General features: G+C 40.8%; 1 protein-coding gene across 1 annotated transcript; it reads right to left on the bottom strand.

Annotated features, from left to right (window-relative positions):
* Window positions 1-1677: 1677 nt before the first annotated feature.
* Window positions 1678-23948, bottom strand: LOC134538523 (uncharacterized). Its single transcript, XM_063379916.1, has 2 exons — window positions 12336-23948; window positions 1678-6436 (listed from the first exon to the last, which is right to left on the bottom strand). Exon 1 carries the CDS (start codon window positions 20170-20172, stop codon window positions 18049-18051), a length of 2124 nt encoding a protein of 707 aa, XP_063235986.1. The 5' UTR covers window positions 20173-23948; the 3' UTR covers window positions 1678-6436; window positions 12336-18048.
* Window positions 23949-25405: the final 1457 nt, after the last annotated feature.

The following is a 25405-nucleotide window of genomic DNA, read 5'->3' on the forward strand; positions in this document are numbered from 1 at the left end:
CTTCCCTTTCTCCGTCGCACAATACACAACACTCTTCGTTGCCTAGCAACGCGCGCACCAAACGACAAACAAAAAAAACAACTTGAGAGAGACTACCTCTCCTCCTCGATTCGTTTTTTACCGTTGCGCGCCTGAAAATCGCGCCTTTTTAAACACTTTTTGTCGGGTCGTCGCTGCTAACAGACCTGCGCGAAGAAGTTCACGGATTTTGCAGTGCAAAATCTTCGAAGGCTGGAACTGCTGCTGCTCTCCGACAGCTTCTGCCTTGAGCCGCTCCTGTTGAGAAGGACTCGGGAGGACTTACTTACTGTGAGTATGATTCACTAAAAGGATTCGAAGGGGTGCAATGTACACGCGAGTCAACAATAGGACGTTCTCCAGGTCACGTCACGGCAGTGGGTCAACGTCCACCTGCGGTGATTACTGCATCCTGGCTGCGACTCCTCCTTCCTGCAGCGGACAGCGGCGTCGAGACGGCGCCTGTCCTCAAAACGACCAACAAACCTGGCCTGGTTCACCACGCGTCGACGGGGTCTGGCATGGGGCGATGATGCTGTACCAGACAGCACGGCATCTGGCACTGCAGCTGACGTCATCAACTGCTGATGTGGCAGCATCCAGCCGCCCTGCCTCACGACTACGCGCGAGACGGCGTCGTGGCGTCTGCGGTGCTGATTGCGTGGGGCGAGGTCACCACTTCCCACAAGGAAGCACTCGTCTATTCCCATCACTGTTAGGTACACAATCGTTGCGAACCGCACTATGTCTAGCTCACTCTGGTGTAACCTTCGCACCTGACTTAAGTATAGGTGTCCGGGTCTTAATCGATAACTTAATCACTATGTGCGTACTTGTACTCTTGCAAATACAAGTGTCTGCAGGCAATACAACTTGTGTACTTGCCGCGGAACACTATGACGTCACCATTAAAACAAAAATATCTTAAATTAATCTTAAAATTCCTAGCTTAACATATAACATTCACATTATTAACATCATTGTTAGAAAAAAATAAATACAATTAATTATTAAATCTCAATTCTTGCATAACAATGTATGGTTCTCAATAAACAATAAATTCAATATTAGTACTTTGCTTGCTACTAACATATCACATTGTTAGTTCGTACTTGATTAATATGCATCACAGTGCATTTGCTTGTTTGTGTTCTCATTTCATGAGATTTCATACATTTCACAAAACATATCATTATAGCATATCATTATTGAATATCAAACATCACATGTTTTGTTTTTCATAATAACATATTGATAGCTAACATAATTTATATTCATTACTCAATATTTGTAACTCACATGTTTACATTTCATTATTAAAAATATTTGTATTTAATTATAGCATCTTTAGCTTGCAATTTACATTTGCATTTCATCACGCTTGTTAACATTTCATCCAAGAATATATATCAGATCATGTACATACTGACAATTAATAGTTCATTATTATGTTTGCATAGTACATATTAGCAATTGATCATATTGTCACGTCTCACTTTCAGAGGGGGGGTTCAATTCTTCAAAAATGTAGCTCTGAACATAAGAAACTCAAAACATTAACTAGCCATAGAGCATCTCACTGAGGATTGAATCTTAGTAGGTGTATTCTTATACAAGAATAGAAAATCAGGATACTGAGAAAAAAATAAGAGTAACCTAAAAACAATAGAACAATCACATTTATTTATAACAATTAAATAAAGCTGACAAATAATGAGGCACCTTCCATGTCCGCTACCAGCCTTATAGATATTCCGACAGAAAAACAATAAACCATATATAAGATTTTCTTAGTAGTACTAACACATTAACATAATCGTAATAATTTCCTCCAGGCCACCCAGTGATACCAAGCTTCATTAGCTCTTCCACAACTTCATTTTTAAAATTTATTAAGAACATCCACTACCTTGAAACGGATTTTAGAAATTATTTAGTTTAAGTTTATAACGTCATCATTTACATGAAAAGACAAGGATCGTGATGCAAACAAATTACCGAGTTATACTTGAAAATAAAAAGGGAACGGTAGTGCTCAACGTATTACACGTTAAAACCACTAAGTTTCTAAGAACAAATTATTTATAAGAGCAAATAATACACCAAACGAGAATTTTTAAAGTTAACTACGAAGAAACACTGAAGGCTAAGAGTCCGGCATCACTCAGGCGCCATTTCCGATAGCACTCACCTAACCATTACCAAGTCGCCGCGCGGCCGGGCAGCATGACAGCCTTCCACAGGATTACCGCCCCGCGAAAACATTTTACATCTCTTTTAAGCTATTTTCTTGGCCGCAAAACCCCTACGGGGAAAACATCCTGACGGGAAGTTTTCCTGTGTTTTACAAACACGTAAAGTTATTACAACAAGCCGGCCGCGCGGTCGGCCGCGCCAGGTTGCCCACGTAGTCAGAAAACCGGCCGCTAGATTGCGACACTCGCCTGCGCACGGCGACTGCGCACAATCTGCGCTCTCAGCTGGCCTCAAAAAAAAACGACAAACAAGTCTGCGCCGCGTTTCTCTGGAACTGCAGCAAACAACGTGTCAGCTGGCCTGGCTGAAACGCGGTCACGCCTGCGTTCCCAGACAAAGACGTGCAAGACTCGCACTCTTCCAGCCCCCCCGCAAACCCAAATCCAACAAAGGTGTTACCCCATCTTAGCGTGAGGGAAACCAAGTCCCGAACTAGCGAAAAGAATTTAAAAATTGTATTTTCAACAAATAAACTAATTAAATAAATTAATGATAATTTTGAGCTACGCGACATCACCCCGGGCGGCAGGAGCTTGTGCCCCACAAGCTTACAACAATGCTTGGGGAATATTTAAGTTTGCTTCAAAAAAAAAAAAAACCAATTGTCCCTATCATTTCTATGTGATCCAGTTACAAATTTAAATTAGTGATTACAGTGGTTGTTGTTTAGGTATAAATACCAACTCTAAGTTCTACTAGCACTTATTGAGAATTTCCTCTCGGAGGACAAATGTGTTTTACAAAATTTCACATGTTAGCACTGCTTGGGACAGCAAGCAGCCAGGAGGGATACGGCGAAGAGATGCACCAACTCAGGGCAGAGACAGGAACAGCCAGCGGAACTGTGAGCTGCAGAATCACACCCCACTCCAACTTCTGCCTCTCCCAGCCGGTTCATCCCGACGTCGTTCATCCCAACTGCTCGTCATCCACGGTACACGACACCATTCCTACACAAAATACATGAGCAGCATCAGGAGTCATACAATTACAAACAACTAAAAAAAAACTCTCAAACATCAAAATAATAGTGAACAAATCAAACAATTAAATTATCTTACTTAAGTTAATGACGTATTTTCATGTGTTTATCAAGAAGTATTCATGAGATCAACATAGATCAACACAACTAACCAAGGAGGGTCATACCAGGTATCAACACAAAAATAACTTTTAAAGATTCTTAAAACAAGTAACTATTCAAAAACTAAACTCGTAACTCATCTGCAATATTCAACATCTTGAAGAAAAGCCTACCCCCCACATTTCGTAGAGGAAGGATAAGGTAAGGTACCTAATAGGAAAATTTACAACAAAAACTTGACTGTGTCCACGTGTAGGTTGAAAGTTTATAACTACACTGGCCTTGTCTTGCTATACACTTTGTTTTGAACGTCAGGTCAGTAGTTTCAAACGATGGATAATTCTAGTCTTCTCGATAAATTTGTTGTTTGGGGGGCCACACCCTATCGCGATGCGTAATCACTGTCCTTGGACATGGCCACTCCCAAACCGCTGATACTCCTGGTAATCGTGCATCACCACACGATTCGACGATACGGGCACCAGCCCGCAGCAATGGGTAGAAGCAGGTCCTCTTCTCCCAACTGGCCCACGTGGTATCTGGCTGACCCTTAACGACGCGCCTTCTCCCAACTCGAGAAGGGACAAGAGTTCTGGATGGAGCTGCACCACAGCACTCCTTTCGAAATTGCCCTTAACAAGTCCGCCTCAAAAGTCATTCTCTTCGATTGACGAAAACTATCAATGTCACTTCTTGAATAATAAAAACACAAGGGGGGGGGGGGGGGGTTTATGGTGGAAAATGGGAATACGGAAAGGATCCCACCCACTTTCTCAATGATTAGTCCTGACGTCATAATTCCCCTTATTGAACCTGGTATTCTCCCTCCATCGTTATTTGGTTCTATAAAAATTATTTATGGGCGCATGCCCCTTCACATAAACATTAATCAAATTCTAATTTTTCTAATCGTAGGTAAAGCTTTACATTGAACAAAATTCATTCACTACTGATCATCACAAATGGAAATGGTTACTTTCAATTCCTCCCCAGTTTCACTGGATAACTTAGCTACACAACCATTATCTCTGGCTAGTATGTCTTTTAATTCTACCTTTCCACTGGTAGAAGGAACAGCATTTTCTACTGTAGTCGAGATTTCTACAGACATACTGAGGGGTTTCCGATTTCTCAGATATTTTAATAACAGAACTAAAAACATTCCAACTATTACCAATATAGTAATTACAGTTACACTTATTTCTATGCCAAGGGTAGTAACATTGTCCAAGGCGGATACTCTTGGTAGCGTTCCAATACCTACTAGATATGGATTTTTAATAATAATAAATAATAATACACTACTTACAATGGAAAGCGCAATACTCTGTAAGTTTTTCATTACAAATCTTGGTACGTTTTCTGGTTCTCTTAAATGAATCGGGTCTAAAGGGGTTTCAAACTTTGTCAAAGAAAAATTTAAATGTGGTATTAGAGTTGGCCAATTTTCATCTAAACAATCCATTAAGGATGGAAAAACTGTATGTGTTGACGTAGGATGAGGGAAAATTTTCAATTTACGTAACTTCGTCCAAGCAGCTGGTATTACATGTACCAATTGAAATTTAGATTTTGTTAACGCATCACATGGATACAACTCGTTAATTTTAAGTTCTTGGTTTAAATACAAACGACAATCACACGGTACTTCTATATCTACAGCTCCGAGGATGTCTCCACTTCCTAAAAATAAAGATTCATTGTTATGTTTCATGCATTGCAAGTCTAATTTTCCTGACGGGTTTGTTAGGAAGTACCGCTCTGGTCCAGCCTGGGTGATCATCAGTTGGTTTCCGGAATGGCATCGAAACGCACATGTGGTACTAAGATTTTCAACGGTAATCCCCTGAAAAAGAGCCTTTGGACACAAAGCACTACCTAGGGTATCTCCGGAGAACCTGGGAACAAAACACAATTTATCTTCAAATGGTCTACAATCTAATAAATTTCTACCCTGAATAGTGATTAGATGGTCTCCATCCACTGCCAGAAAATTCGGAGCATGATCCAAATGACAAGTTGAGTTCTTCCACTGAAATGGGACTGCGACGAACTGAAACAATCTCCAATTGGAATTTAGTTTAACAATTGGTACTTTAATTTGAAGGTATAAATTTTCCTTGTGGACTTGACATTTACAAATGGGTAAATTAAAATATTTCTGAACTTCTGATACACTTATGGACAACGCATAACCATCCCTATTAAGAATTTCATTTAGCATATTTAATTTCTCTTTCAATTGAGCTGGTGTAACTACAATGGCAGGTATTTTATTTGACCGGCACTGGTCCAGAATCTCTAGTCTTGTAAATGTATGCGCTTGTTTGGCTAATTGAGAGGCCAACAGTACCTGAAACTGGAATGAATGTCCTATGTCTTGAACCATTCCTGAAAACTTAGTCACCATAGTCTCTCGGAGGTCTTTTAAGTAATCAGACAAATTTGTGAATTTTGATTGTACTCTTTTTAGAATTCCGGTCATTCCCTCGTTTATAACAAAAATAGTGTTGCTCATATTTGCCAGTGCCTCATGAGTGTTTAAAATTTGTGATTCCATCTTGTTTATGTGTTCTGACATTTGTTGTTCATTTAGGAAAAGATTATTCAATTGACTATTGACGGCAATGTCACAACACCAATGAAAAAACTCTCCAATGAAATTTAACCCTCGTCTTTCCCGAACTTGAGACTGAAAATCCAATACGTCATCCCCTGCTGCTTCGTTTACCTTATTAATTAGCATGTCAGTATAAATTAAGCTATGTTTTAATTCTTTGAAAATAACACACCCTTCACTTGAACTATTGGAGGGACAAGAAGTGATTTCTTTGATACTATCCTGAATGTCATCTAATTGCATTGGCCAAGCAACCTTAAAATTTACGGGTACCGATGAAGTGTACAATGTTACCTGAGGTATCGGCTCGAAATGCGCTCCCGCAACCACCCCCACTGCTCCTTCAGGTAGCGGTCGATGTTGTCTGCTGCTTCCCAGCTGCAGGAGCACCAGGACGATGTGTAGCATCCTCATCGTCAGTACGGAAGATGATCACGCCTTAAGACTCTGTAAAAATTCTATACAAAACTAAATATTAGACAGGCTCGATTTTTGTTTACAAGTGTTACAAAACTTTCGAATTATTTTTTTTTTCTCTCTCTCTTTGTTTTATTTAGTTATCCACAACCACAATAAAAAAATCTCTATTACATAACTTATCATAACTTATACACTGTAAAAATTTTTCATTCTCTCTACGTTTGTAACTTCGTAAACATCTCTGCCTCGACTCGTCTTCTTTAACCTGTACAGGTTATTAGACAATTTGTCCACCACAACATAAGGACCGAACCATTTATGCAATAGTTTCTCTGACAAACCCTTTTTTCGAACAGGTGTGTACACCATAACCTCCTGTCCTATCTTATAGGTCACCGCTCGTCGTCTGCGGTCATACCTTTTTTTATCGATACCCTGTTGTCTCTTTAAATTCTCTCTGGACTGTCGCAGGATCTCCTTCCAACGAGTACGCAGTCGAAGGCTGTCCTCATCTTCTACAGGCTGACTTAATTGAACATCTGAGGGTAATACAGGTTCTCTACCATACATGAGCACAAATGGGCTAAATTTTAATGTTTCCTGCCTCGCCGTGTTGTATGCCAAAGTGACCAAGGGTACATATTCATCCCAATTACGTTGTGAGGATGCCACATACTGAGATAGCATCATTGCTATTGTTCCATTTAATCTTTCACATAATCCATTTGTGTTTGGCCTGTATCCTGAGGTTTTCAAACTTTGTACATCCATTAACCTAAGTAATTCATTAACGACTTTGGAAGTAAAAACTTTTCCTCTATCTGTCAATATGGAACATGGTACAGAATGGCGACAAATTATGTTTTCTAGTAAAAACTTAGCTACGTCATTGGCGTTACTAGTGGGGGTGGCTTTAGTCTCCGCCCATCGAGTACCGTAATCAATAGCAACAAGAATGTATTTGTTTCCTGACACGGTTTTTGGAAAAGGGCCTAAAATATCGACACCAATACGTTCGAAAGGTTCACAGATAGGTAATGGTTCTAATAACCCTGCTTTCTTTTGAGGAACTCCCTTTTTCCCCTGACATCCCCTACAACTCCTTACATAGGCCTGAATCTCTTTTAGCATATTGGTCCAATAATAACGACGTATAATTTTGTCTGCGGTGCGAACTACTCCTAAGTGACCGCCAAAAGTGGGATTGTCGTGACTTTCCCTCAGAATTTCAGCCTTTAAGCTTTCTGGGACTACTAATAGCTTGTCTCTACCACTTGGGTTAGAGTTATTTTTGTACAAAACACCATTCAGCAAAGAAAAATTTTTCGCTTGTCGGCTTAACTTATTATCGATTCCTGACGGTTGAGTCAACTCAGAAATTAAAGGTCTTAGACTCACATCAGAATATTGCAGCTTAGCTAAATCCACATCATGCATCACAAAAACAGGTAACTCAAGGGATTTTTCTTCGTCAAGGGCTGTCCCTGTGTTGACAGCATTTCTACTCAAACTGTCTACATGTACATGAGTTTTTCCACTACTATAACATACAGTGTACTCATACTCCATCAATTTCAATGCCCACCTGGTTAACCTTCCTGCGCTATGAGCATTAAATTTCAAACGATTCAAATAACATAGGCTATGATGATCGGTTACAATTTTGAATGGCTTCAGGTAAATGTAAGGCCGAAACTGGTCTAAAGCATAAATCAAGGCTAAACATTCAAGGTGAGTTATAGGATATCTAGTCTCAGCTGACGTGAGAGTTCGACTGGCATAGGCAATAGGTTGTAATTTTCCATCAATTCTTTGTAACAATGTGGCTCCTATCCCTAAGGTACTAGCATCTGTATGTATTTCAATGGGCTGGTTTTCCTGGAAGTGAGCTAACACGGGGGAAGAAATCAGCTTTTCTTTCAAAATTTGGAATGCTTGTTCTTGCTTGTCGGTCCAGATAAACTTTTCATTTTTCTTTAGCAATGTCGACAAGGGTTTCGCAATCTGAGAGAAATTTGCTATAAACTTACGATAGAAAGAAGCTAGGCCTAAAAAGCTTCTCACCCCTCGTTGGTCCTTAGGTGTAGGAAATTGTTTCACTGCTACTACTTTATCGGGGTGGGGTCTAATCCCTTCATGGTTAACCAAATGTCCCAACACATCGGTTTCAAAATAACCGAAGGTACATTTTGACGGTTTCAAGGTTAAATTAGCATTTTGCATCCTTTTAAAAACTTGTTCTAATCGGTCAAGATGTTGATTAAACGTACTGCCCACTACTAGAATGTCATCCAAATAGACTAAGCATGAACCCCACTTTAACCCTGCCAAAGTCTTATCCATGTATCTCTGAAAAATTGACGGAGCGGTTTTCAAACCAAAAGGAAGGGTTTCAAAACAAAAAGTACCATCGGTGGTAACAAATGCAGTTTTTTCCTGATCCTGTTCAGCTACTCTCAATTGGTGGTATCCTGAATTCATATCCAAGTGAGTAAAATACTTAGCACCAGTCAAGTGACTTAAGAAATCATCTATTCGAGGAAGGGGGTATTTATTATCCTTAAGAATAGTGTTAAAACGACGGTAGTCCACACACATCCTATAATCGTTGTCTTTTTTTCTAACAAGAACAACTGGTGAACACCAACTCGTGTCACAGGGTCTCACAATCCCATTTTTAATGTGTTCTTGTACTATGTTATGAATAATTTCCCGTTCCCCAGGAGAAACTCGATAAGGTACAGATGATATGGGTGTGCTGTCCCCTGTATCCAGAAAAACTACTTCCTCTTTTGTTCTCCCTATCTGGCTGGGGTCCCAACTGAAAACATTTTGATATTTATACAACAACTCTACCAGTCTGTTTTTTTGTTCCTCTGGTAACTCTGGATTAATGTTTAATTTAGACACATCAAAATCGACATTATTTTTATCTCTAGCTTGTAATACCTTAGTTACTTCTTTGTTCTCGATACTGGGTGTTTCCTCAAACTCATTTAAATATCCTAATTTCATTCCCTTATGAAGAGTAACTGACTGGTTAGTAGTATTAGTAACCCAAATGTGAGTATGCTGTTTTCTGTTTACAATACTCCTAGGTACAAGTACAGAATATCTGTTGTAAATATCCTCCTTAGGCTCTATCAGCACCTCATCAGGTAAATTATTTCCTTCAAAATTAATTTCGATAAGATGATGCATCCTTGGCTCTACTCTAACATGATTGTGAACTGTCACACAACCTAACCTGAAAATATTTTCTGGCTCGATTTGGCTTAACTCCTGTGTTCCATCCTGACCTACATTATGATTAACCCGATTTTGGTTTTGATCTACTTGAATTTTGTCTCTTTTTACTTTGGTTTGGCTTTTAACCTCCCTTATTTCGGTATTTGTGGTATTTACGAAGCAATCAGGACGTGTTATGGTCAATGACATTTTCTGGCCTCCCTTACAAGAAATTTCTGCTCCATATTTGGTTAAAAAATCACATCCTAAAATGATCCCTTTTATTGGGGCTTCCACCAGACCTACCGCATGTGAATAAACATACTGTCCTAATTTAAATCTTAATTTGGCCATCTTATTAAGTTTCTGAACTCTTCCTGAGACTCCTGTAAAACCTCTTGGTTCTGCGGATTTCCAACAACTTTTCGGTACTAATCTATCCTCAATTAGTGATACCGCAGCTCCTGTATCGATAAAAACGGGGATTTCTTTTCCGAACATTTTTGTCTTCTGACTTAAAATACCGTCATTTTGTAAAAGAGACATTTGGTTAACAAGGGACGAGTTGTCACCCCGACCGACTCTCGCCCTATTTAGTTTCCCTGTTGTGACGTTTTGCAATCTCGTATCAAGTGACCTGGTCGTTTGCATTTTAAACAAATCGGCCTACCATCTGAGGTCCACTGTGGTCTGTCAGTTATTTTTGGAAATGAATTACTTGGGGTCTGCCTGAAAAAATTGTTGTTCTGATTTCGATGGTATTGTGTTAGTGTACTGTTATTTTTGTAATTTCCTCCCTGAGTTCTAAACTGTGACTTTGGTTGTGCCTGTAATCTCATGGTATCTAGTTCCCCGCGTAATTGTTTTAATTGTTTATTAAACTCTATCAAACTGTCCTCAATTCTCGTGTTGATAGATGACAATTCTCTTTCTGGTGTTTGAATTTCTTTAAGATTTCTGATAGGTACTTGTTCCTGTTTCGAATTTACCCACTGTGTCCTCTCATGATTTTTAGCGTAATACAGACCTGCCTCAATATTCCTCAAATTACCTAGTAACTGTTCCACAGTATTGTTTGGGAAAAGCATAACTTTCTCTACAATGTCTGGCCTTAACCCACGCAATACATATCTAACCTTACTAGCTTCATTCATCTTAGCATCAAGTCGGTTACAAAGATTCAATATGTCGTACACAAATGACTCGAAAGGTTCATCTACTGCTTGTACTCGCGCCTGCAATCTTAACTCTAAGTCCTCTATGTGACCCACTCTCACAAACGCATCCCTTAATTTATTTGCTAATTCCTCAAATGTAGTTAAATTCTCCAATGTGCTCTCACAGCTGTCATACCATTTTAAAGCAGGCCCTCTCAAAAATGTAGGCAAGTATGACAAACATTTTTGCTCATTCCACCCATTTACCTTGGCTGCTCTGCGAAACTGTTTTAAAAATTCCTCAACCTCCTCACATCTCTTTCCAAAAAAATATCCCGGGTCCACAAAACACCTGCCTGTCTCCATGTTTAAATTCTGATCTTTCAATTCTGGTTTTATGTCGCTTAATTTATCTTTTAACACTTTCAATGATTCATCATCTGACGAAGAACTACTATCACTGTTCTCAGGGTTTTTTACTTTGTCATCCAATATTTCAATTGTGTATTTACTAGCCATCCCTAATAGACTCCACCTTAAATTATTTTCATTAGTCCTTAACTTAAGCATACATTTCACATTTCACCTTAAATTAATTATTGTTAGACAAATACAGCCATCCCTGGTCTCCCACTGGTTTCCTGAAATAACCTAAAATAAATTTTATTATCATTACACAATTAATCCTATAAACACATCAATCTTAATACACCAGCTGCACTGCATGCTCTTCTTCTTCACTAAAATAAATCAAAATGTTAGACCACACCTAACACTCTTATCTTAATTTATTTTTCAGTATCCCAACATTCTTTATACCTACTAACCGGCGATCTCCACCATTTGTCACGTCTCACTTTCAGAGGGGGGGTTCAATTCTTCAAAAATGTAGCTCTGAACATAAGAAACTCAAAACATTAACTAGCCATAGAGCATCTCACTGAGGATTGAATCTTAGTAGGTGTATTCTTATACAAGAATAGAAAATCAGGATACTGAGAAAAAAATAAGAGTAACCTAAAAACAATAGAACAATCACATTTATTTATAACAATTAAATAAAGCTGACAAATAATGAGGCACCTTCCATGTCCGCTACCAGCCTTATAGATATTCCGACAGAAAAACAATAAACCATATATAAGATTTTCTTAGTAGTACTAACACATTAACATAATCGTAATAATTTCCTCCAGGCCACCCAGTGATACCAAGCTTCATTAGCTCTTCCACAACTTCATTTTTAAAATTTATTAAGAACATCCACTACCTTGAAACGGATTTTAGAAATTATTTAGTTTAAGTTTATAACGTCATCATTTACATGAAAAGACAAGGATCGTGATGCAAACAAATTACCGAGTTATACTTGAAAATAAAAAGGGAACGGTAGTGCTCAACGTATTACACGTTAAAACCACTAAGTTTCTAAGAACAAATTATTTATAAGAGCAAATAATACACCAAACGAGAATTTTTAAAGTTAACTACGAAGAAACACTGAAGGCTAAGAGTCCGGCATCACTCAGGCGCCATTTCCGATAGCACTCACCTAACCATTACCAAGTCGCCGCGCGGCCGGGCAGCATGACAGCCTTCCACAGGATTACCGCCCCGCGAAAACATTTTACATCTCTTTTAAGCTATTTTCTTGGCCGCAAAACCCCTACGGGGAAAACATCCTGACGGGAAGTTTTCCTGTGTTTTACAAACACGTAAAGTTATTACAACAAGCCGGCCGCGCGGTCGGCCGCGCCAGGTTGCCCACGTAGTCAGAAAACCGGCCGCTAGATTGCGACACTCGCCTGCGCACGGCGACTGCGCACAATCTGCGCTCTCAGCTGGCCTCAAAAAAAAACGACAAACAAGTCTGCGCCGCGTTTCTCTGGAACTGCAGCAAACAACGTGTCAGCTGGCCTGGCTGAAACGCGGTCACGCCTGCGTTCCCAGACAAAGACGTGCAAGACTCGCACTCTTCCAGCCCCCCCGCAAACCCAAATCCAACAAAGGTGTTACCCCATCTTAGCGTGAGGGAAACCAAGTCCCGAACTAGCGAAAAGAATTTAAAAATTGTATTTTCAACAAATAAACTAATTAAATAAATTAATGATAATTTTGAGCTACGCGACAATATAACATAACATTTGCATATAATTAGATATATAATAACATTTACATATCATAACATTAACATTTCATTATGTTTACAGGTTATACAATTCAAAATTTCATAGTGTCTTTACTCATTGTTTACATTATCATCTCACATACAGAGAAGTCGTTGGTTTACACAATTACCAACTTAGTAACTTTTTCAATTTCAGTCTGCTGTGTTCAGCTCAACAGCTGTAGAGGCTTTATCTTCCTCTTCTCATCTTTCATTACTGTTGTTTTCATCCCGTAGCGGTCTCGCTGGGTTGAGTAACGTTCATATTCCATCTCATCTTGGTTACTATCAGTAACATGAGTCTTGTAATCTACTGAGGCTCCTGGCTTCAGTGTAGCTAAGGTTCCTTTTTACCAATCAGCTGTTTCACAAACATGCTGTATCAGGATAGCATTCAACATATGGTATCACATGTTCAATATTTTCTGATTTCATTTGAAGTAAAACTTTCTTGCTTTTCTAATTTTAAAACTTCTGTTAGGCGAAGTTGCTTGTGGACACTTGTTTGCCGGAGTATCTTCACTTCTCGCGACAAAGGGCTTAGATCCTGAGTTTTTCAGATCCACAGTCTTCGCTATTCTTCACATCATTCGAAGAATACTATTCAAACAACTATGACAGTGCTGCGAGTGAATAGTGTTGAGACGACGTAATTTTCTTGTATAGGGGCTTCTCCCAATAAATCCTTAAAAATCATCGATTTCAAATTTCAGTGTTTTCATTTCATAAAATGTCAATACCTTGACATCCAAAGTTTAATAAACTAAAAGTTTCAGCTAAATCTGATTGGATTTGTATGCGAAATGAGTGCATACTTTTCTAATCTGCATTCTGGGTAGAATGCAATCCTAAAGATCATTCTTTTCCCTAAATTCATCCCAGAAATGGTAACAAAATAGTGAAGTTTTTTTTTTTTAAATTTTAGTGAGTTCTTCTATAAATATTAGAAAATTCAGTGATCTTCTATTTTCCATCATCAACATAACGACGCCTATTGGATTACTCAGCACCATCAATAAATCAAGGTAACCTGCATTATATTATTCTGCTTGTAGTTGCGAAGTGTTATGTGCTTTTAGAGATGCTTTGCATGCCAGTGTTTACATATGTTTACACAGCAGGATGGGGTATCATACCACATAGTTACATCGACACTAAATAAGCTTAATTTCTTCTCGTTTGTTAGTACACAGTACATACAGCTTCACATAGGTATAGGCTAGTCTAGCGTTAAATATATATGTCTTAGTGACATTTGAGTTCATACTCATACGAGGAATTGTGCAAGCCAACTGATACATAAATACAATACACATTGTACACTGGTAGCTTCACAGGCTACAATAACATCTGTATGGGTGGCATTTCACTTCACCTCAAATACAGCAATATAGCGGGAATTACACTTCCGCATAACCACAGGGTAAATATCTGCATAGGTGGCATTTCACTTCACCTTTACGCAGAAACAAGCGGGAATTACACCTCCGCTTAACATTACAAATTACAGTGGCTGCACTACGCCTCACATGGCGTACTAGATCACATAATCACTGTGACATACACTTACTCCTCTGTACAGTTCAGATCCTTGGTCTGAAACTTGCACTTAGACTGCTCTCAGCTGTTTATGGTACTACACCTTGTACCATCACGAGGCATTCACAGCTTAGGTCGGTACTGCTTACATAGTAGTAGGGCTCTTGTATTCCCTTAACTGCGTTATATTATAACGGCCTACTGGTCGGCCTGTTGCTGGCTCTGCTAGTGCATAGCAATTCTCTTGTACTATGTCTGTGATGACATAAGGACCTTCAAATAACAAAAACAATTTCTTGGTTACATGTTCCCAGGCCTTGCTTACTGGAGTTGTTTTCTTCAGTACCTGGTCTCCAATTTTAAATTTTGCTAATTTTGATGCTGGTTTCCTCTTGCGTCTGATGTCAGCTTCTGCTGTCAACTTCCTCTTCACTAGAGCTTCTACCTCTTCTCCTGTAGGTAGTTTTTCTTCATTAGGGGTTTGTTCACATCGGGGTAAATACTTCGGGTTGATCGCCACCGATCTATTCAGGCTCATGGCTTCTCCAGGGGTAACTCCAATAGAACCATGTACAGTATGGTTAATAATGCACTCTACATATGGCAACTTATCTCGCCATGATTGCTGCGAGTTATGGCATAGCGTACGTAACAGACTCCCTATTGACCTCATGAGTCTCTCCACAGGGTTACTTTGTGGATGTCGTACACTGATGGTTGTAGGTATTGCACCTAATTTCCTGACTCCTGTTTGCCACAAATCACTGGTGAACTGGGTACCTCTGTCTGACAATACCACTTTAGGTAAACCAATTTCTTCAACGAAAGTTTTTAATTTTTGCATAACTGCTTTTGCAGTTGGGTTCACAATTGCATACAATTTTGTGAATTTTGTGAAAACATCTTGCATCACAAAAACATACTTAACACCTCCCTTTGACTGTGGTAGGGGGCCAAATAAATCAACTGATAATAATTCCAATGGTGCTGTTGGAATGATGGGCTGCAATTCTCCATGCAGGTGTTGTCCAGGTGGTTTCACCTTCTGACATAGGTCACAGGCACTTGTGACCTTACTTACATAGCGTGACATGTTAGGCCAATACACTTGCCTCTTTAATGCTTCAATGAGCTTCTTGCTCCCTACATGTCCCAAGGCTACATGTAGTTCCCAGGTGATTGGTTGCCTCAAATCAGCTGGTATCACTGGTTTCCAGTGATCTTCGAAAATGCCTCTCTTCCTTGACTGGGCAAACAAAACATTTTCTGCTGATAAACAAAAATGTTGGTGAATTTTATTATCAGCTGACTGCTTCTGCAGCTGGTTGATAGTGTTTTTGCAGTACTCATCTGCCTGTTGTTTACATTTTATATCCTTCAGGATATCTCGGAGTTTAGGGTTGGTTTTGAATATCTCTGGATACTGGTGCCACTAAAAATTCCTTCTGTCGTTTTGATGTAGATGGTGAACTTTCTTGTAGTTCATGCAGGCGACTTAGATAATCTGCAGTGGTGTTGGCAGATCCCTTGATATGATGTATATGAATATCATATTCCTGCAGTAGCAAAAACCATCTCGTAAGGCGGCTACCAAATAACTTGCCTGCCTTAAGGCATGTTAACGCCTGGTGATCTGTTAACAATTTCACTGTTTCTCCAAGTAGCAGGTCCCTGTACTTCTGGAGTGCCCATATAATGGCCAGAGCCTCTCGCTCTGTAACAGTGTAATTTCTCTCGGCTTGGTTGAGAGTACGACTAGCCATTGCTACAGTCTTTTCAATTCCATTTTCCTCCTGTGCAAGCTTACATCCTAGGGCTGTGTCAGAGGCATCTGTGTATAACAGAAATTCCTTCCCTTGGGTTGGATGGTAGATGACGTGTTCAGTCAGGAACAAGTTCTTCAGGCTGAGGAAGGCTTGCTCATGCTCTTCACTCCACATCCATGCCTGACCTTTCTTCAATAGGCTGAACAGTGGAACTGCACACTGTGCAACTTGGTTGGAGTATATCCTGTAAAACCCAATTACTCCAAGAAACGCTCTCAGCTGTTTCACGTTCCTCGGTGTAGGAAATTCCTGAATGTTCTGCAGCTTGTCTGGAGCTGTCTTGATGCCTTCAGGTGTGAGGATGTGACCTAGAAAGGGTAATTCCTCTCTGCAGAATACCGATTTTCTAATTTTCACAGTCATGCCTGCCTCTTGCAGTTTGTGCAGTACAGTGGCAACATGCTGCATGTGCTCTTCAAAATTTGATGATGTTATCAATATGTCATCGACATACGCCCTTGCAAATCCCTGACACTCGGGTCCTAAGGTTGCGTCTAGACATCTCGTAAAGTCAGCCACTGCGTTACACAGTCCAAATGGCATAACTGTAAACACATACTGTTGATTCCTGAACAGAAATGATGTATATTGGCAGGAATTAGGCTCTAATGGTATCTGCCAATAGCCTGACGACAGATCCATGGTTGTGAGATACTTCACGCCTTGATACAATCTTAAAATTTCTGCCGTTTGTATGGGACTTTCCCTGTCCTTGACTGTAATTTTGTTGAGCTCCCTAGCATCGAGACACAGTCTTACTGTCCCGTCTCGTTTACTCACACAAACTATGGGGTTAGCATAGGGGCTTGCTTCTCTCCTGATTACATTCCAATCGATCATAAGTTGTAGGTAGGCTGTGGCTTCCTGAACGTACTTCACCGGAATGGGATAGCATTTGCGGTGGTACGGTGCCTCCTCATTTATCTTAATTTTTGCTTGGTAGAATCTGTTTCTGCCTGGCTTGTCAGAGAATACTGACTGAAAGTTGGCCAGTACACCAAACAGTTGTTGCAGCTGACTGGGTGATACACTCTTCACCTCCTGTAGTGACTGTCTTATGTCTTCAAGTGATGCCTGAAGTTGCTCACTTGCTTGTGCATTGTATATGTGCCTGTGCATAGGTTCACTGTACAATATTCCTACAAAATTTTCTCTCACATGCCACTTGCCTGTGAGTGTGACTGGGGTTTCACAGTCATTTGAATGAATTTCACATAGTTTAAAATCTATCACTATACCAAATTGCGATAGAAAGTCAGTACCTATTATTAGCGGTTTTGCTAGGCCTTTCACAACTAGTGCAGTCATGTCTTTTGGTCTGCCTAGGCCGTGTACTGTTATCAGTACCTGTCTGTTTACAATAGGGCTTGCCCTTGATGTCACTCCAATTATCTTGAGTGCTGGTACTGGTATCTTGGGTAGTATGATGCCCTGATGCTCGAGGTAGTTCACCAACTCCTCACTGATACACGTGACTTCAGCGCCACTGTCAATTAATGCATCCACATTGCATTCTTCAATTTTTAATGTCACATGTGGACAAACTGTACAAACTTGATGAACCCTATTTTCATCATTTTCATTATATAGAAAGTCTCTTTCACTTTCTCTTAGCATAACAGTGCATATAAATTTATCGTAACTGATGCAGCTGTAGATTGGAGATTTGTCGTTTTGTACCCCTGAGCCTGAATAGTGGGTTTCTGTTCGGGGCGATCCAACTGAAACCCGTTCTAGTTTAACGTGCCCTGGTTGGCACGTCCACCTGGAACACGTTGTTGTTGTTCGTTGTGGTTCCAATTACTGGGTCCTGCGACGCTGGACACTGCAGCCTTGAACTCGGCTGCTACCGGGTTCACTTCCCCTCTCTGGTAGTATGCAGCTTGATGTCCTGGATGCTGCGCCTGGAATGGTGGCGGAAACGTTGCGTTCTGGTAGCGTTTGTTTCCAGAGAACTGGCTATTCTGGGCATTGCCGCCATGATTCTCTGTCGTCTGGGGGGAATAATGGTGGGGTGGCATTCGGGTTTCTTCGTGCCGGCCCTGGTATCGAGGTTCCTCCATCTTGCGGTACTTCCTCGCGTACTCTCTCTCGTCTTCAGACGAGGATCTTGGGCGTCGGTCACGGGACTCCCTGGGAGGCCGTACTTCAGGCGAGTAGGAGCGGCGGCGGTTGTCGTTGCGGTCGTCCTTCCTCTTGCGCTGGTACATCTCTTCATCGCTATGGTAGTTCCTCGCATTTGACCACCAGGTCTTCCTCTTGTTGTAGGGGCCTTTGCGTTGGCTCATAGCGTACCGGCCATATGAGCTTTGCTCCCTGCCCTTGGGTTGCCACGTCATAGTGTGGACAGCTGCCTGACGGTTGTCCCTTGGCTTGTTGTCCCTGTTTTGCCAGTAGTTATTCAGGGGTGGCTGGCGGTTTTGCTGAGGCACCCTCTCGTGGTCCTCCTTAGGTCCTGGCGTCCTGTCCATTTTCTCCAGCTTGTCGTAGTTCAGGAGCCTCTCTCTGAACTCTGTGACGTCTCGGTACGTCAGGCCGGACAACTGCTTTTGGTAACGCAGCGGCAACTGAGTGAGTATTGCCGCTACGAACTCCTCGTCCGTCATGGGCAAATCGAGATACCTAGTTTTTTCAAACATTGTGGAGAGGTGGGCTTCCAGCGTTGTGCCCTTCCTGGGGTCATACCTCTCAGTATGGAGCTGGGCACGCAGATTGCTCTGAATGCGCAGACTCCAATACTGCTGGCGGAACATGGCTTGGAAGTGGCTGTAGCTACTGGTGGTTGCACTCAGCATTTCCCACCAGTAGAAAGCCTGCCCTTTCAAAGCACTGTTGAGGCACTTTAGTACCTCAGCCTCGCTGAGATTGAATGTGGCCGCATATTCCTCAAAACGTTTCAGGAACCGTATAGGGTTCTCAGTAACCCTTCCTGAAAACGTGGGCATGGCCTCTGCCCAATGCTTGGCCGGGTGGTGGATCAGAGTAGCAGGGTCCATACTCGACGTGTTTACAAACGTCCTGCTACTTGGTCGGTGAGTGATGGGGGTCACGTGTGGCTGTTCCTGGGGCTGGTGCTCGGTGTAGCACTCGGTGCCGCCCTGTTGCTTGCTTGTGGTGGGCAGTGTTGGAACAGTAGGTCCATGGCACTCGCTTGCCTGGGCCTGGCCTATACTACCAGCTGATGCAGCTGTAGGACTTGGTTGAACAGACAGATTTTCAAACCTGTCCCTCAGTGTAGCTGTGGCCACCTCAATATCGCTGAGCCTGCTCTCTAGGTGTTGGATGTGCTCACGCACCTCTTCCCTGGCATTGGCCTGTCCTCGGTGCTCGTTAGCCATCATGTTCCTTAGGGAAGTGACATGGGACTCCAACCCATCTACCCTGCTGTTGTACTGGGAGACCTGTTCGGCTATCTGCTGAATCTCCTCGTGTTGTTGTACGAGTCTAACCTCGATGCTGTGCTCGAGATTCCTTAGGCTGGCATTGTTCTGTTCCAATCCGGCCCTCAACTCAGCCGTGAGATTGGTGTTGTTTTGCTCTAGTTTCGAATCAGTCTGCTTCATTTGAGCACTAGTCTGCAGCAAGATCTGCATCAGTGACTCTAGTGTCACTGGTGGTGGAGTAGGAGTGCTATCCTGGGGTGCAGCTGTGTGTAGGACTGTGTCATTCATGTTTGCCTGCTCTATGATTAGGGGAGATGTGGGCCGCCCTAACCTTTCCTCACAGGTGACTACTGGTGAATTCCCTGCAGATGATGTATGATGCGACTCACTGCTTGAGGTTTGTGCAGTAGCATACTCCTCGCCTACACTTCGTGATCTTTCTCTAAGAAAGTATTTGTTTTGCTCATCTGCCATAGTGGTGTGCAATGAAACAATTGACCAGATAATATTTTACACAAATAGTGCACTTGCACACAGTACTTGGCTGGTACAGAATTTACACAAAAAAAAATGTTGAGGTGTCCCTTAACCTCAAAATCGGCCCCACCGTATGGGCTCCAAATAAATATGTGGGGGAACTTTTGAAGCTTTATTTTGTACTAAATAGGCCCCACACACACACTAAAACGTTGGGCTGAATAAAACTGTGTAATAAATTAGATTTCTTGATTGTGTGGCTCTTCACTGGTAATGTGGATATAAGGTAAGTCACAATTAGGTGTTACTTGATTGATTTGGAACATACATAAATATACACTGGAGTAGGTGAAATCACAAATGACACAACACAACACTTTGAATATTAAATATAGAATTATTTTATTCCAAGGTAAAACTATTTCAAAATTTCAATCTTATTAATATATTTAATTATTATTCATATCCAAAACAACAACCTAACTTAACGGTGACATCATAGTAATTCAATAAAATTTCAATTACCAGGAGTTATGTTGCGCACATTTAAATATTTTCAAAAGTCTTAATTTGGGTTCGTTGACACTACACAGTTTTTAATTAATGTTTTTAGGGAACTTAAATCAATTTACCTCGGCTAGTTAGGTTCAAACAGTTCATCGGCAGAGCTCAGAGCCTCTCATCTATAGGACCACTGAGTCTGTTAATTAATGTGTAAATTCGTAAAATTTATCTCCAAGTATTATCTAAATCATCTATAAAGTCAATTTAATTCATGAAATCAATGTTTATAATAAGTTTCGGCGACGATGTGACGTAAAAACGGGAGTTTCGTGATTCGTGCATAAGATTAGGGCACAAAAATCTGGGCACTTTTATTACTCACGTTAATCACTCCTATGATATTTATCTTTTTAGATAAATCCTATTTAAATGTTCTGAACTCCCTAATGTTCATAATTATCATCCACTATCCGGGATGCCTGATGCTAGATAGCTAATTTTCAGGATTTAAAATCGCCGACGTCACGAAGTTGCCGCTCATTCAGCTGGCCATTGTAGAACTCTCTTTCTTACTAGTTTCCTCAAAATAACCAGTAAGACTCACTTTTAAATGGTGGCCCGTGATTGGCCAAAAGGACCGTTTCAGTCACATAATTTCTTACCGAAAACGTAAACTCCGAACGCAACAATTGCGCGGATAACAAAATTTCAAAAATTTAAATACATAAATATTAAAATTATAATTTACATTATAAAATTACGGCGTTAATTTTACCGTTTACAGTTTTCAAGTCCATTAGTCCTTAGAGGGGTATCAACAATACCTCGTTCAAATAGTCCGGTAAAAATCCAAAGAATCACTTTTCCATAGACATACATAACCAAATATTGCCGTTTCTGAAAATAAATGATATTATACATAGAGCGAACAAAAATAAAATAAATCGTAAATAATAATAAATAATTAAACTGTCAAAACAAACATGTTGCAGTACACCGCGCAATGGGGCTAGTTGGTATTTCATGTTAATATAGGAAGCCTTATGAGGTAATTAAAATTAATATAGTTGCATAGAAGGAACTAAATTAATTAACAAGATACCAGCGAGCAGTGCTTTAAGAACGTAATCCTCAGAACATGTAAAATCAAGGAAACTCATATATATGTAATCGGTGGGAGAATCAAATTTTGGTGCTATACTTGAAATTTTGTTAATGTAATCATGGAGTATTTATGGTGTACGTTTGAATCGTACATGTGTGTTAAATTTATGTTTTAATTAGCAGTAAGTTACATCCGAGCAGTATGTTTAAGCCGGAGTTATTGCTGTCAGATGAGCTGACCTATGAGATACAGATACGCAATTTGCCCTCCAGTGGCAATGTGCAAGTCCTCAGGAAGAGACTCAGGGCCGCCCTTCATGATGGCGTGCCCACTAGCGTATCGATTTTGGATTTAGATGTAACTGAAGAATTCAACCTTGCTTGCGCCAAGTTTTATGATATTTCGGCTTTCGTAAGCTACCTAGATGTTGAGGAAAATTTACCCAATGTCGAGCGACATATAGTCAGGCTAAAACATGTTACCCGACGCTTACAAAACCTGAAACAGTTTTCGGCAGACATTCTCCATGGAATTTATATAAAAGAGATAGAACGATGTTTGCAACAGACGGCAGGTTTCCACACAAAATTGGCGGCGAGAGCAGCCTTTTTGGAAGACACACGACGCAGTCAGCATTATGTGGCTGAGGCACAGGCTTTAGGCAACGGTTGTCCCGCCTTCCCGGAAGGGGACTCTCCTAGCTTGCCCCTGGGGGTAGAGCAACCCGACACGCGACCATCAGGAGTACGGGCGACGGTAAACACACAGGAGAGGGAAACAAGCAGATCGCCAGACGCAGCCCCTGACTCTCAGCCACTAACGTCGCTTCCAAATCAACCGATACCTGTATCTACCACTCATTCAGAGCCGCTTGTGCAGTTGACGACAGCGGCGACAAACATTACAACGGGTCACGTGACAACCCACCCCGTCACTAGCGTGACATTTTCACAGGAGTTACCAACCCTTTCACACCAAATGATGCAACCATACCCACCAAACATGTTTTTCCCATATTCGACCACTCAGGGCTATTATAACCCTTAAGCTCAATTTCAGCCACAGTTTCCTTCATGGCAAACCACCCCACTTCCGAGTGCTGGTATTCTGCAGCCGCCACTCACTACGCCCCAGCTCACTCCACCACAAATCAGCCCCTTGGGTGCGACTCGGGAACAGACTCAGTCGCACCCGGTGTCACACCAGCCTTCACCTCAGCCGGCAGGAGCCGCGGCTCAGCCCCACGACTCAGTATTGAGGAGCACGACAGCCCCAGAAACAGGCTACAGTTTCTACGGAGAAATCACCCATCCTGTTGAAAGGCTACTCAAGGATTTGCCAGATGCGTCGGGTCTGGACGCACACAAACTGATTGATTTCCTTCGAGTCTTGTTTAAGCTACGGCAAAAGGGATGGATTCCCGACAAACAAATTTTTGAAATTGTTTATCCATACACCCAAGCTCCCTTAAGTGAGCGGATCATGGCAGCCATTGAGAATGACCTCACTTTCGACGAGTTTCATGAAGATGTGTTAAATTTTTGTATACCGAGTAGGCTACTCACAAACATCCGGATGGAGTGGTTTAACCGCTTGCAGCAGCGTAATGAAGTCTTGCCGAATTACGTTGCTGACATACGCGAAGCCAACCAGGTACTCAGGCTAAAGGTTCCAGAGAGAGAGGTCGTGATTACGATCCTAGACGGTTTGAACGCAGCGGAACGCTCGCGCTCAGTGTTCCAGGCGCCCCCCCAAAATTATGCCGAGCTAGATAAACTTTGCGTACACGCCACAAACATTGAATACACTGATTTTCAGCGAAATAAACAAGCCACATTCGCTAGTCAACAAGGTAGCAGCGCGGGAATGGATCGCAGTAATTCACAATATAAGAATGCAGCATAGAAATATCAGGGCAATACATTTTTCTCTTCAAGGACACAGGGTGGATATTAAAAAAATGCACATTGTAATTTCTGTAAAAGAGACGGACATTCCCTGTCCCAGTGTTACCACAAAAACAACAAACAAAATGGCGACACTCCAAAAAATGCATAACGCGGTGGCCCGAACAACCTTATTTAGGGCCACCGAAAAATTCAAGTGTTAAAATTTTTTCTTATAATTGGGAAGTTCAACTTGCGCAAAATAATGACAGTACACAAGAAACATCATTACACAAAAACAATAATCATAACAACAAGGAGCCCAGGAATAAAAGTAACAAGCGAGGTCACAAACATAAACAAAGGAAGCACAACAGCAGGAGAAGTAACAAAAAGAAGGGAAATGATAATTCAACGCACACATGCTCATGTAAAACGTGTGTTGATCCTACAAATAAGGGCAAGAGAAAGTGCCACCAAATTTTTGGCAATATTCCTACGGTAATTCCGTATGCAGTAACAACGATTGGCGAACAGACTGTACTGGGACTAATTGATACGGGATCAGCGCGCAGCCTGATTTTTGGGTAGTTGTTTAACAAGTTAAAACAGAGCAAATTAATTCTAAGAACTGAGAACACTAAGTTACAATGTTTCACAGCTTCAGAGCAGCCATTAAATATTATGTTAGCAGTTGTGATCAAGGTGAAAATTGATTTATATTCATGGAATTTCTATTAGAGTTAACACAGTAATACGCGTTCACTTCTGTTACTATATATATGGTTTTATTGGATTGACTTCACAGTCTACATTTTAAACGAAGTGTATCAGCAGCCTGCACAACAACAACGGAAGTCGCTAAAAAAAAACAATGCTGCCAACATTAACACATAACATCCTCTTCCACTAACAGAATAATACCAAAACCAGAATCACTTATATTACGTACATATACTAGAAGGACAACGATACATATAAAGAACTAAATCGGAATTGTCATCAACACTCCCTCCCAATTCCACATTACATTCTAACAAGATTTAACTTCTCAACAAAATATTCAAATTTACAAGCAGGCTGTCCCTTGGTCATGATATCTGCTATCTGTTCAGCAGACTCTACATAGATTAATTTCACCTTTCCTTTCCCTACCAGATCTTTGACAAAATGATACTGTACATCAAAGTGCTTAGACCTTTTGGTCTCTAATGACTTAGCAATCTTAATGGTTGATTGATTATCCTCATGAACATTAATTACATCAGCCACATCTACTACTTCTTTCAGCAAATTGTGTACGAAAATGTCTTCTGTTAAACATCTACCAATAGCATAGTACTCTGACTCACTGCTACTAAGTGCTACCACACCTTGTTTTTTTGAACCCCAGCAGATAACATTGTTATTCAGTTTTGTTACAAAACCTGAAATACTTTTCCTATCATTTGTATCAGAAGCATAGTCAGCATCAACATATGAGGATATAGTTAATGTGTTACAATATGACTTTGCTAACTTCAAACCTAAGTTAACTGTATATTTAAGATAATTCAAAACATGTTTCAGATGTCTCCAATGGTTGTAAGAGTAACATTTTTGGAATCTACCAAAGTATGATACACTGAAACATAAATCAGGCCTTGTGCAGACTGTAAGATACATTAGGCTGCCTAACAGCTCTTTATAAGGCACCTTAATCTTACACTCTCCATCACATGACAAGTTAAGTTTG

This window comes from Bacillus rossius, chromosome 13 (assembly GCF_032445375.1).
Source record: "Bacillus rossius redtenbacheri isolate Brsri chromosome 13, Brsri_v3, whole genome shotgun sequence".
Lineage (NCBI taxonomy): Eukaryota > Metazoa > Arthropoda > Insecta > Phasmatodea > Bacillidae > Bacillus > Bacillus rossius.